Source organism: Cebus imitator, unplaced genomic scaffold (genome assembly GCF_001604975.1).
Source record: "Cebus imitator isolate Cc_AM_T3 unplaced genomic scaffold, Cebus_imitator-1.0 Scaffold129, whole genome shotgun sequence".
NCBI lineage: Eukaryota > Metazoa > Chordata > Mammalia > Primates > Cebidae > Cebus > Cebus imitator.
The window spans coordinates 6,466,540-6,480,473 of record NW_016107444.1 but is presented as its reverse complement, the minus strand read 5'-3'; the positions used below and the strand labels follow the sequence as shown (position 1 = coordinate 6,480,473).

Below are 13,934 nucleotides of genomic sequence, written 5' to 3'. Positions count from 1 at the left end.
AGAGACGGGGTTTCACCATGTTGACCAGGATGGTCTCCATCTCTTGACCTCGTGATCCACCCGCCTCGGCCTCCCAAAGTGCTGGGATTATAGGCTTGAGCCACCGCGCCCGGCCTAAAATAACTTTTTACGGGCCTGGCACGGTGGCTCACGCTGTAATCTCAACACTTTGGGAGGCTGAGCTGGGTGGATCACTTGAGGTTAAGAGTTCAAGACTGGCCTGGTCTCGAACATGGTGAAACCTGTCTCTACTAAAAATACAAAAATTAGCTGGCCGTGGTGGTGGTGGTGGGTGCCTGTAATTCTAATTCCAACTACTCGGGAGGCTGAGGCATGAGAATTGCATGAACCTGGGAGGTAGAGGTTGCAGTGAGCTGAGATCATACACTCCAGCCTGGGTGAGAGTGAGACTATGTTACAAGAAAAAAAAAAATTTAAATAAATAAATAAAATAACTTTTTATAATGACAAAATGTGTGTGTAAGCCTCATTCTGACTACAACACAAAAACCTATGACACACCAAAATTGAAAAGCAAGGACTCAAAACACACTACTAGAGAAAATCAACTGCCACAAAAGAAGACAGTAAAGGAAAGAAAGGAACTACAAAAAACCTAGAAAACAAGTAACAGAATGGCAGTGGTAAGACCTTACTTACCGAGAATTACCTTAAATGTAAATGGTTTAAATTCTCCAAATAAAAGACTTACAGTGACTGAATGAATTTTTAAAAACCATACAAATAAGGCATAACCATATGCTGCTTCTAAGAATCTCACTTCACAGGTGAGGACATACATAGACTTAAAGGGAAGGGCTGGAAAAAGATAGTTTATGCAAATGGAAGCCAAAAGAGAGCAGGAGTACCTGTACTTATGTCAGAGAATATAGACTTAAATCCAAAGCTGTAAAAAGAGACAGTGTCATTACATGATGATGAAAGCTTCAGTTCAGCAAAAGGGTATAACAATGGTGTGTTTGTGTATATTTGTAATTAATGTATACATGCATCCAACATGGGAGCACCTTAACATGTAAAGTGAATATTAATAGACCTAGATGGAGAAAGAAGCTCTGATATAGTAACAGGGAACTCTGATACCCCACTTTCAGCAATGGACAGATCATGCAGATAGAAAATCAACAAAGAAACAGCAAAGTTTAAACTATATCCTAGACTAAGAGGACCTAACAGACATCTACAGAACATTCGACTCAGTAGCTGCAGGTTACACACTCTTCTCAACAGCACATGGAACAGGACATGTGGTATCATATGGTAGGTCACAAAACAGGTCTCAACAAACTTTTAAAAATTGAAATCATATCAAGTATTTTTTTTTGAGATGGAGTCTCTGTTGCCTAGCCTGGAGTGCAATGGCACAATCTCAGCTCCACGTTCCCTCCCCCGTTCAAGCAATTCTCCTGCCTCAGCCTCACATGTAGCTGGGATTACAGGCACGCACCACCATGTCCAGCTAATTTTTTTGTATTGTTATTTGGGATGGGGTTTCGCCATGTTGGCCAGGCTGGTCTTGAACTCCTGACTGGAAGTGATCCGTCTGCCTCAGCCTCCCAAAGTGCTGGGATGACAGGCATGAGCCACCATGCCTGGCCATTCAAGTATCTTTTCTGACTACCGTGCAATACAACTAGATATCAATAACAAGAACAACTTAGGAGACTTACACAAATAATGTGGAAATTTAACAACATGCTCATGAACAACCAGTTAGTCAATGAAGAATTAAGAAGGAATTAGAAAATCTGTTGAGGCAAATGACAGTGGAAACACAACATACCAAAACTAGGATTCTGCAAAAGCAGCACTAAGAGGGACGTGTATAGCAATTAACATCTACGTCGAAAAAGCAGAAAGAACTCAACCTATTGTTGCATCTCAAGAAACTAGCAAACCAGGACAAACAAAACCCAGAATTAGTAGAAGGAAAGGAATAATAAAGACCAGAGTGGAAATAAATGAAATAGAGTCTGGAAAAAATAAAAATAAAAGATTAACAAAAGTTGTGTTTTTGTTTTTTGTTTTTTTTCAAAAGATAAAATTAACAAACCTTTAGCTAGACCAAGGGGGGAAAAGGACTCAAATAAATAAAATCGGAGACAAAAAGCAGACGTTGCAACTGAGTACAGAAATACAAAGAATCACTAGGAGCTATTACAAATAACTGTGCCAACAAGTTGGAAAACCTGGAAGAAATGAATAAATTTCTGGACACATACAGCCCACCAATACTGAATCTTGAAGAAACAGAAAAGCTGAACAGACCAATAATGAGTAATGAGATTGAATCAGTAATAAGTCTCCCATCAAAGAAAAACCCAGGACCAGATGTCTTCACTGCTGAATTCTACCACACATTTAAAGAACTAATACGAGTTCTTCCCAAATTATTCCGGAAAATTGAAGGAGAGAGAATTCTTCCAAACTCATTCCACAAGGCCAGCATTATCCTGATACCAAAGCTAGAGAGCGATACAAGAGAAAAAAACTACAGGCTGGTATCCCTGATGAATATAAATGCAGAAATTCTTCACAAAATACTAGCAAACCAAATCTAATAGCTACACATTAAAAAAAAAAGTCAGAAGATAGCAAGTATCAGTGAGGATGTGGAGAAAAGGGAACTTTTACACACTGCTGGTGGGAATATAAATTAATACAACCATTATGGAAAACAGTTTGGAGGTTCTTCAAAAAGTTAAAAATAGAACTACTATGTGATCAAACAATCCCAATACTCAATATATATCCAAAGGAAATGAAATCAGCGTATCAAAGAGATATCTGCACTCCCCTATTTATTGCAGCGCTATTCATGATAGCCAAGATATGGAATCAGCTTAAATGTCCATCAGCAGCTGGGCACGACGGCCCATGCCTGTAATCCTAGCACTTTGGGAGACTGAGGTATGCAGATTGCTTGAAGCCAGGAGTTCGAGACCAGCCTGGCCATCATGGTAAAACCCCGTCTTACTAAAAATACAAAAATTAGCCAGGCATGGTGGCCTGTACCTGTAATCCCAGCTACATCAGAGGCTGAGGCAGGAGAATCCCTTGAACATGGGAGGCAGAGGTTGCAGTGAGCCAAGATCATGCCACTGCACTCCAGCCTGGGCGACAGAGTGAGACTCTGTCTTAAAAAAAAGTCCATCAACAGGTTAATGGCTAAAGATAATGGGGTATATATACACTATGGAATATAATTCAGCATTAAAAATGAATGAAATTCTTTCAGTTTTGGCAACATGGATGAACCTGGAAGGTGTTACATTCAGTGCAATAAGCCAGGCACAGAAAGACAGCTGTCACACTATCACATGCTGTTACTCGGGTAATCCAAAAAGTTGTTCTCATGGAAGTACAGAGTTGAGCAGTGGTTGCCAGAGGATGCGGGGGTAGGAGGAAGAGGATGGAGAGAGATTGGTCAGCAGGTGCAAAGTTACGGCTGGATATGAGGAGTAAGGTCTGGTGTTCTATGGCGTAAGATGACGAGCGTTAGCAGTGTGTGGTATATTTCAGAATAGCTGGAAGAGAGGTTTTTTAATGTTCTCATCACAGGAAATGATAAATATTTAAGGTGATGGATATGCTGATTACTCTGTTGTGATGAATGCACAATGTATTCATGTACCAAAATAACCCATTGTGCACTATAAATATGTAAAATTATGTATCAATCAAAATTTTTTTATAAGGTGAAGACACTAAATAGAGTAGCTACGTAAATCAAATTTTTTCAAAAGTTTACTTTTCTTTTATATGAGCAGATACCAAATGTAGATTGTTTGGTGTGTCTTAGAATAAAAGCCACATTCTTTTGTAACTTTGACTCCTCAGGGACATTTCTTGTGAGGAAGGTAAAGTCTTCGGCGTTGTCCAGAGGAAATTATAGTTGTTAGTGCTCAAAGTTTCTTTTTTTTTTTTTTTTTTTTCTTGGAGATGGAGTCTTGCTCTGTTGCCCAGGCTGGAGTGTGCAGTGGCGTGATCTTGGCTCACTGCAACCTCTGCCTCCCACGTTCAAGTGATTCTCCTGCCTCAGCCTCACGAGTAAGCTGGGATTACAGGCATGTACCACCACACCCAGCTAGTTTTTTTGTGTTTTTAGTAGTGACGGGGTTTCTTCATATTGCTCAAGCTGGTCTCAAACTCCCGACCTTGTGATCCGCCCACCTCAGCCTCCCAAAGTGCTGGGATTATAGGCGTGAGCCACTACTCCCAGCATGCTCAAAGTTTCTAAGATGTCAATGCTGTTTCTATAATTTTGGAATCAAAGCCCTAGGATGACAGAGTACTTAATGTTTGCTTATGGGATTTATCATGATCTTGTTTTGTTTTGTGACAGTCTCACTCTCGTTGCTCAGGCTGGAGTACGATGGCGTGATGTCAGCTTACTGCAATCTCTGCCTCCTGAGTTCAATTGATTCTCCTTTCTCAGCCTCCCGAGTAGGTGGGATTACAGGCGTGTGTTACCACACCCAGCTAAATTTTGTATTTTTTGGTAGAGATGGGATTTTGCCATGTTGGCCAGGCTGGTCTCGAACTCCTGACCTCAGGGGGTCCATCTGCCTTGGCCTCCCAAAGTGCTGGGATTACAGGCCTGAGCCACTGCGCCTGGCCTCATAATGTTTTTTAACAGTTAACCTTGTAGGATCCATACAGAATGAATCAGAACACAGGTATGCAAAGTCTCTTCATGAGTCAGACTGATTCTCAGGCCTGTGAGACCAGATTGTAACCTGTTGGCGTGCGAAAACGATGTCACTAAGAAATCTTTCTTCCTCAGGCTAGTTAGCTCTGAGGAAGAAAGAAACATAGGATATGCAGAGTCACTGAGCAAAAGTTGGCAGTCTGTTGGCCTCTGCAATGGCCGTTTCTTACAGTAAAACCGTAAATGACATTTTAGTGACCACCTTTGTCCTAGAGTTTCTGTTCTTTACTATGCTGTAGTTAGTGCTTGGAAATATTGTAAATCAGAAATTGTTTTTGGCCTTTTTTGTTTGGCAAAAGATGTCTGGTTCTGAGTGGATGCCTTCATCTTTTTGTATGTTGTGCAGGTACTGTCATTGTTAAGAAATAGATCTTACAATGGGCACGGTGGCTCACACCTGTAATCCCAGCACTTTGGGAGGCCGAAGTGGGCAAATCACCAGGTCAAGGGATTGAGACGATCCTGGCCAACATGGTGAAAACCTGTCTCTACTAAAAATAAATTAGCTGGACATGATGGCACGTGCCTGTAGTCCCAGCTACTCGGGAGACAGGCAGGAGAATCCCTTGAACCCGGGAGGCAGACGGTGCAGTGAGCTGAGATTGCCGCACTGTACTCTAGTCTGGTGACAGAGCAAGACTCTATCTCAAAAAAAGAAAAAAAAAAAAGAATGAGAAATGGATCTTAGGCCGAGTGTAGTGGTTTATATCTGTAATCCCAGCTCTGGGAGGCTGAGGTGGGAGGATCACTTGAGGCCAGGAGTTGGAGACCAGCCTGGGCAACATAGTGAGACCTCATCTCTACAAAAAATTTAAAAATTAGCTGGGTATGACGGTATACACCTGTAGTTCCCAGCTACTTAGGAGGCTGAGGTGGGAGGATCACCTGAACCTGGAAGGTTGAGGCTGCAGTGAGCTGTGATCGTGCCACTGCACTTCAGCCTGGGAGACAGAGGAAGACCTTGTCTCAAAAAACAAAAATGGATCTGAACAGGTTATACCCCTATAAACTTAGGGTTATAAGCTACTTATGTGAGGATTGAGTGAGATAGTAGATGAAATCACTTTACGAAGCATAATGTACCATTTGAATGTGAGGGTTTTTGGTTTTTGCTTTTTGTCTTTATATTAGTATTGTTCACAACTTTAATTCTCTCAGAGTTGAATCTTCCTCCAAGTAAAAATTAACAGGGAAGAGAATGCTAGAATGTGGGGACAGGAGGCTCCTCAGCTTAGACTTTCTTTGATATGATCAAGATCAGGTACAACAAAGGTAACTAACCATTGGTGTAATTGATGCCCTTGCAGGAGGGAGCACTGGCAGTTGCTGGGTAATTTGAAGACTACCGTGGAAGGCTTGGTATCAGCCAACAGCCCCAACGTCTGGTCCAAGTGTGGTGGCTTGGAGCGGCTTTGCAGGGACATGCAGAGCATCCTCTATCATGGGCTTATCCATGACCAGGTACGCAGAACTCCTTTTTTTGCCATATTGGCTGACTCACTTGTTGAAAAGAAACAGTCACATTGGCAGGAAGGAGATGAAGGTCACTAGTCTGTGCACTCCTGAGAGCAGCTGTGACTTAATACATACAGTTTTTTTGTATACAGAACATTTCACATAGTGTCTGATGTACCATAGATGTTAATGGAATGAATAAATCACTGGGTAGGACAGCAAATCAGCAACAAGAGATTAGGCCAGCTTACAAGTTTCCTGCTGTTGTTATAACAAATAACCACAGATAATGACTTGAAACAACACAGGTTTATCGTCTTGCAGTTCTTGAGATCAGAAGTCCAGAATGAGTTTCACGGGGCTGAAACCAAGGTGTCTGCAGGGCCTCACTCCCTCTGGAGGCTCTGAGGGAGAATCCATTTCCTTGCCTTTTCCAGCTTCAGTAGGTACCTGCATTCTTTGGCTCTTGGCCACTTCCTGCATCTTCAGAGCCAACAGCATAGCACCTTCAAATCTCTCTCTGCCCCCTTTTTTGTTTGTTTTTTGAGACAGAGTCTCACTCTGTCACCCAGGCCGGAGTGCAGTGACACAGTCATGGCTCTCTACAGCCTGGACCTCCCGGGCTCAAGCAGTCCTCCCACCTCAGCCTCCCAAGTATCTAGGGCTGCAGGCACCCACCACCACAACCAGCTAATTTTTGTATTTTTTGTAGAGACAGGATTTTACTATGTTACCCAGGCTGGTGTTGAATTCCTGGTCTCAAGTGATCCTCCTGCCGTAGCCTCCCAAAGTGCTGGGATTACAGGCGTGAGCCACCGTGCCTGGCTCTCTCTGCTTTTACATCCCTTTCTCTCCTTGTGACCATTCCTACCTCCCTCCTAAAAGGACTCTTAGAATTACGTCGGGCCCTTGTGGATAACCCAGTATAATCGCCCCATCTCAAAATCCTTAATTTAAATACACCTGCAAGGTCCCTTTTGCCATAAAAGGTAACATTCACAGGTTCTGGGAATTAGGATGTAGACATTTTGGAGGATCAATCTTGGCCAACTACAGCCAGGAAGCTCTTTCTTCTGAATATTAGTTTTGGTTTCGAAACCATGCTGTTTTTTTCAGAAGTAGGCAGGATAAAGGAAGAAAAACAGCCAGCCAAGGCAAAAATACATTCTTTTACTTCTGACTTTTGCATGAAATATTTCTACAGAGTGAGAAGGTGGCCAGGTGTGGTGGCTCACGCCTGTAATCCCAGCACTTTGGGAGGCCGAGGGGGACAGATCTCTTGAGGTCAGTTCAAGACCAGCCTGCGCAACATGGCGAAACTCTGTCTCTACTAACATTAAAAAATTAGCCGGGCATATACCTGTAATCCAAGCTATTCAGATGGCTGAGGCAGGAGAATCACTTGAACCCTGAGGCGCAGTGAGCTGACATCGTGCCACTGCGCTCCAGCCCTGGCAACAGAGTGAGACCATATCTCAAAAAATAAAAATAAAAAAAGAATGAGAAGGTGAAACTCCATGTGCTCAGTTACATTAAAAGTACTTTCCTGGCCGGGTACAGTGGCTCACGCCTGTAATCCCAGCACTTTGGGAGGCTGAGGCGGGCGGATCACAAGGTCAGGAGATTGAGACCATCCTGGCCAACATGGTGAAACCCCATTTCTACTAAAAATACAAAAAAAATTAGCTGGGCATGGTGCTGCATGCCTGTAGTCCCAGCTACTCAGGAGGCTGAGGAAGGATATTGCTTGAACCCAGGTGGCAGAGATTGCAGTGAGCTGAGATCGCACCATTGCACTATTGCCTGGGCCACAGTGTGAGATTCTGTCTCAAAAAAAAAGTACTTTACTATGGGAAATCCTTTTACCTAGAAGACAGTGTGTTCCAGTGATAATTAATTGCTTAAGCACGATAAGATTGGTGTAATTAGAATTAACATCTCTTTCCTGAAACAAAATAAGCAGTTCTTCCTGTGATTCTTTTTGGATTTAGAATTTTCATCCTGTTCCCTAAATTTAGACTTTTGTTATTACTATCTTTACTTCAAATTAGTAATAGGAAGAAAGAATTATGCACTTTCCTTGTAGGGATAGTGAGACTTTATCCTCAAAATATATGTGAAAACTAGCAGGCATCAAAGTGACTATGGAAAAGAGTTAGTGGTTAACTCATGTTAACTACAGCACGAGCAGTTAATAGGTAGTGTGGCTCAGGGTAGAGCCAGACTGCCTGGATATAGTTTTCAGCTCCTTCATGTATTTGCTAACCTTGGGCAAAATGCTTAACGTCTTCGAGCTTTGATTTTCTCACCAGTAAATGAGGTAGCATCTGTCTACCTCCAGGGCTGTTAACATTGAGGGCTAAATGAGTTAATGTCTGTAAAAGCATTCAGAGAATTGGAAGAGCTATCCAAGTATGTGCTATGATGAGGAGGAGGAAGACAAAGTGACTCATTAGAATTTTCTTCCTAGCATCCTAGGACACATCCAAGAAATATTTATAAAATATTGTCATATTTAGAATGCTCTTTGAGTTTTACTTTATAGATACCTTGTTGACGCTTATGAATGGTAGTTTGATTGTAGCTTAAATTTTTACAGTGTAAACTTTATTGATGTTGAGTTTCTTTTTTATATGCTCAAAAACTCTAATCAGCTTTGAGCTTTGAAATGAGTGGAATCTAGTAATACTTAAAGGTTTCTGCTTTCTCTTTGGCAGTTACTCCATTTGCAGTGTTTTAAATAAATTTTGGTTTTGGATAAAATTTGAAGTGAGTCATTGGGGTTTGGTATCCTCCTATTTTAAAAAAAAGCAGACCTCACAAAAACAGAGCTAATTGCGTGTTCTCAAACACTCATGTCCCCTGTCAGGGCCTTGTATAGTTCCTTGAACTCTAAGCTCATTTTTCTTTTTTATCAGAATTTATTCTCAGTTAGCAATTACATTGGAAAAGAGCTAATCAACTAAATGGTATTAAAGTACGTATACTTGGCTGGGTGTGCTGGCTTATGTCTATAATTCCAGCGCTTTGGGAAGTTGAGGCAGGAAGATCACTAGAATTTTGAGGCCAGGAGTACAAGACCAGCTTGGGCAACACAGTGAGATCCCTATCTCTGTAAAAAATTTAAAAACTAGCCAGACATCTTGGTGCGTGCCCATGGACTCAGCTAGTCAGGAGGCTGAGGTGAGAGGCTTGCGGAAGCCTGGGGGGTTCTCAGGAGGCTGAGGTGAGAGGCTTGCAGAAGCCTGGGGGGTTCTCAGGAGGCTGAGATGAGAGGCTTGCAGAAGCCTGGGGGGCTGAGGCTGCAGGGAGCTATGATTGTACCTCTGTACTCCAGCCTAGGTGTCAGTGAGATTCTGTCTCAAAGTAAAGCAAACCCAAAACAACACAAAGTACCATTCTAGGAATATCGAGGCAACATTGTTTGATAGATTGACAAGAGTCTTTGGAATCTATTAGAACCTAGATCAAAATCTAGACTCGTTGCTCAGGTCCATGGCAAATAAAGTGACATAATAGTTAGAATTGTGGACTTTTGAGTCAGACTGCTCACATGTTAATCTTAGCTTCACCATTAACTGTGCGGTGCTGGGCAGATTATAACTCTTTTGTCTTTATTTCCTCTTTTTTTTTTTTTGAGACTAAGTCTCACTCTGTCGCCCAAGCTGGAGTGCAGTGGCGCAATCTTGGCTCACTGCAACCTCCGCCTCCTGGGTTCAAGTGATTCTCCTGCCTCGGCCTCCCGGGTAGCTGGGATTACAGTCATGCACCACCACATCCAGCTAATTTTTATATTTTTAGTAGAGATGGGGTTTTGCCATGTAGGCCAGGCTGGTCTCAAACTCCCGACCTCAGGTGATCCGCTTGCCTCGCCCTCCCATGTTTCTTCACTTGTAAGATAAGAAGGTAGCACTACCACCCACCTCAGGGTTGTGGTAAGAATTAGATGAGAAAATGCATGAAAAGCATTAAAAAACATAGCTGTCAGTCAATTATGAGGGAATATTAACTTTTTTGAGCCTTGCCCTTTTCATCCGTAAAAATGAGGATAATAGTATTTAGTTCATAATATAAATAAAGGTTGATGGAAAAATTAAATGAAATGGCATGCAAATTTGCCTAGCATTGTTTGTGGCACAGAAGATATGTTTCTTTTCTTTTTTTAGTTTTCAGTTAGCTGTAGTCCTCTGGAAAAAAATAAGAACACTGGAATTTGCAAAACACATCGACCCACCAAAATCTGATTTCTGTCCTTAGCACTGGTGATCTTACACTGCGATTTAAATAAAATGAAATCCACATTATCAAACCCAATGAACACTTCTTTAAACGTCATCCTGTGTTCAACACCGTGGCCATTGTCATACCTTGACTTGTATGACATTATTTTCTGGTGTTACAGAGACATTGTCCTACCTCTGTGACCATCCTCAGTTTCTTTCCGGGGAATTCCTTCCTCTTGGCATTTTTTTAAATGGAATTCTGCCGTGTGCCCTTCTGCTGTCCTGCTCTGTGTGCTTTCCTGAAGCAGTCTCACCCACTTGGCTTGCACCCTCTCTCACCCATTGACGATCCCTGCCTCAGGCACCTGCTGAACTCTAGGTCCAGAGGACGACCTGTCTCCTGCACATTGCTGCCTGGCTGTCTGTCTTTCAAGGCTGAGCACAGTATGACCAAAATTAAACTTGTTTTCTCTCATGAGATTGCCCTTTTTCTTGATGTTCTTTACACTTATTTGTGGCATTGACCTACTCAGTCTCCCAGGTCAGAAAGTTGGGAATCATGCCAACGTGTTTTACAGAAAAGAAACTCAATGCAAGTTTCCCAGGCTGCTGACCGAAATAGCTACCAGATTAGTGGTACTGCTATTCAGTGGGTCAGACACTTGTGTCCTAATAGCAAACGGGTTCTTTTTTGGGCCTTGTTACTAATATTAAGCTGTCATCTAGAGTAATCACATATGACATGACAGTTTCACCATCTATGCCTCAAAGAGAAATGTAAGTCAAGTCAGTGAGACTCTCAAATGAAAGGTACTTGATAGATGCAAAACACTGTTCACATGCCTTGTTATTAAAAGTGATAATGTCTGGCCAGGCACAGCGGCTCATGCCTGTAATCCCAGCACGTCGGGAGATCAAGGTGGCTGAATCACCTGAGCTCAGGAGTTCAAGAGCAGCTTGACCCACATGGTGAAACCCAGTCCCTACTAAAAATACAAAGCTAGCCGGATGTAGTAGTGTGCCCCGGTAATCCCAGCTACTTGGGAGTTTGAGGCAGGGGAATCGTTTGAACCCAGGAGGTGGAGGTTGCAGTGAGCTGAGATTACACCATTGCACTCCAGCCTGGGTAATAAGAGCAAAACTCCGTCTCAAAAAAAAAAGTGATAATATCTGTGACAGTATCTGGTCATCAGAATGAAAAATATCAAAGCTTATGGTCATCTGCAAAATAGCAGTAGTATTTTTAATTTTTTCATCTGTTTTCATTTTATCATCTGTCTCCTTTTTTACATTCCTCCTGTCCTTCCGAGAACCCCAGTAGTGTTCATAATCAGAAGCAGGGCAAATCAGGCAGGTTTGTCATATGTATACACACACATTTTAGCACCTGCCGGCTTTAGTGGGAAGAATCAAAAACAAAAGATCCATGCCAGTTTCCTTGCTGCTGCTTTGCCTTGTGAAGATCTAAGAATTAAAGTCCGTGTCAAGAACTTGTCTTTCCCTTCCCTTTCCTCACTTTGAAAGACGAAGGTTTTGAAAGGTTTCAGGCTGCTGCGTCATCACGGAGCTATTCTTGGTGGTGTGCCCTTGTGGGAGGAGGGACTCATGGAATGATTCATGCTGGTCATGTCCCCTCTGTGCTTTCAAAAGGATGTGTTACGGAATGTGAGTTGTATTTTTAAAAAAATCACTCAGGATCTTAGGAAAGCTGTAACATCATGATCATATTCTTAGAGGGATCTCATTTTTCCTGCATGCATCTGGGCTGCCTTTTTAGTCCTTCCATGAGGCAAGGCATATTTGATAGCGTCTTTACTGTTGCTTAGAAATATGGAGACATTTAGTTCCTGAGATTATTGAGCTGAGTAGAAGTGAAAGGGCTCCCCCTTTTGCCACCAACAAGGAACAACTAGTTCTTGGCAACATAGATAGTCCAATTAAAAAATCAATAATAATAAAAAAGACCTCTTTTTTTTTTTTCTTAACATGTAAGTAATATATTTCCTTTGTTGAAAATTCAGAAAAAACCAAAAAGACTTTAGAGGAAAGTGAATACCACCCATAATCCCAACACTAACCAATAATAGCCACTCTAACGTTTAGGTATATTTTCTTATTTTTCTATGTATTTATGTGTTTTTTTTTTAAATATCAAGGTTGTATTATATATTTCACTCTATAACTTGTTTTAAAAATATTTAATTTTGAACAGTATATGTTACATAGCTAAATAAGCAAAAAGTACAAAATTGTGTATAGTTAAAAGTCTTGCTCCCTTCTGATCACATAGGAAACTATCATTTGCTATTTTCCGTACAGATAATTTTTTTTTAATTAAAGAAAATTTTTTTAGAAATGGGGTTTCACTATGTTGCCCAGGCTGGTCTCAAACGCCTAGCCTCAGGTAGCCTCCCATCTTGGGTTCCAAGGTGCTGGGATCACAGGCATGAGCCACTATGCCCAGCCCTTCCAGAGAATTTTTATGCTCATAAAAGCAATCACCAATAATTTTCTTTGCTGTACCTACAAGTTTTTAAATGTAAATGATAGTATACTGTAGTAACTTCTGCATCTTGCCCTTTTCACTTAATATATTTTGTAATTCATCCCAAATCATTACATAAAAAGCTGCTTCATTCTTTCCTACAGCTGTCATTTTATAATATTCCATTGTATGTATGTACCATCACTTATTTAGCCAGTCCCCTGTTGAATGGATATTGAGATTGTTTCCAGTCATTGCTATGAGTAACAGTACTTGTGTATAGATCATTTTGCCCTTTACCATAGGATACATTCCTAGAATTCTTAGATTAAAGGATATGTTCATTTGAATTTTGATAGCTATTGCTAAATTGCTCTCCAGGAATTTATGTATATAAATACCCTTACCAGAGGCCAGGAGTGGTGGCTCACGCCTGTAATCCCAACACTTTGGGAGGCTGACGCAGGTGGATCACCTGAGGTCAGGAGTTCAAAGACCAGCCTGGCCAACACAGTGAAACCCCATCTCTACTAAAAATACAAAAATTAGCCAGGCATGGTGGTGTGTGCTTGTGCGGCAAAAGTGCCTGAATTTGGGAGGTGGAGATTACAGTGAGCCGAGATTGCGCCACTGCACTCCAGCTGGGGCAGCAGAGCAAGACTCTGTCTCAAAACAACAATAACAACAACAAAAAACCATGCCTCTAATCCCAAGACGTTGGGAGCCTGAGGCAGGTGGATCACGAAGTCAGGAGTTTGAGACCAGTCTGGCTAATATGGTAAAACGCTGTCTCTACTAAAAATACAAAAATTAGCTAGGCATGATAGTCTGCACCTGTAGTGCCAACTTCTTGGGAGGCCGAGACAGGAAAATGGCTTGAACCCGGGAGGTTGCAGTGAGCTGAGATGATGCCACTGCATTCCAGCCTGGGAGACAGGGCGAGACTCCATCTCAGGGGGCAAAAAAAAGAAAAGTAAAGATTACACTTCTCTTAGCATGAAAACATGTTGTAAGAGTCATTGAATGGAATAAGCCTTAA

General features: G+C 41.8%; 1 protein-coding gene across 9 annotated transcripts in view; it reads left to right on the top strand.

Moving 5' to 3' along the window:
- Positions 1 to 13,934, top strand: part of RUBCN (rubicon autophagy regulator) — a 74,628-nt gene that overhangs the window by 28,089 nt on the left and 32,605 nt on the right. For 6 of the 9 annotated variants that reach the window (XM_017541015.2, XM_017541013.2, XM_017541011.2 and 3 more), the window contains exons 2-3: positions 6,040 to 6,193; positions 11,313 to 11,315. In XM_017541015.2, coding sequence (XP_017396504.1) covers positions 6,155 to 6,193; positions 11,313 to 11,315 — 42 coding nt within the window. In that variant the 5' untranslated portion in view covers positions 6,040 to 6,154. The remainder of the gene's footprint in view (positions 1 to 6,039; positions 6,194 to 11,312; positions 11,316 to 13,934) is intronic. The other 3 variants (XM_017541014.2, XM_017541010.2, XM_037742933.1) reach the window with 2 other exon arrangements.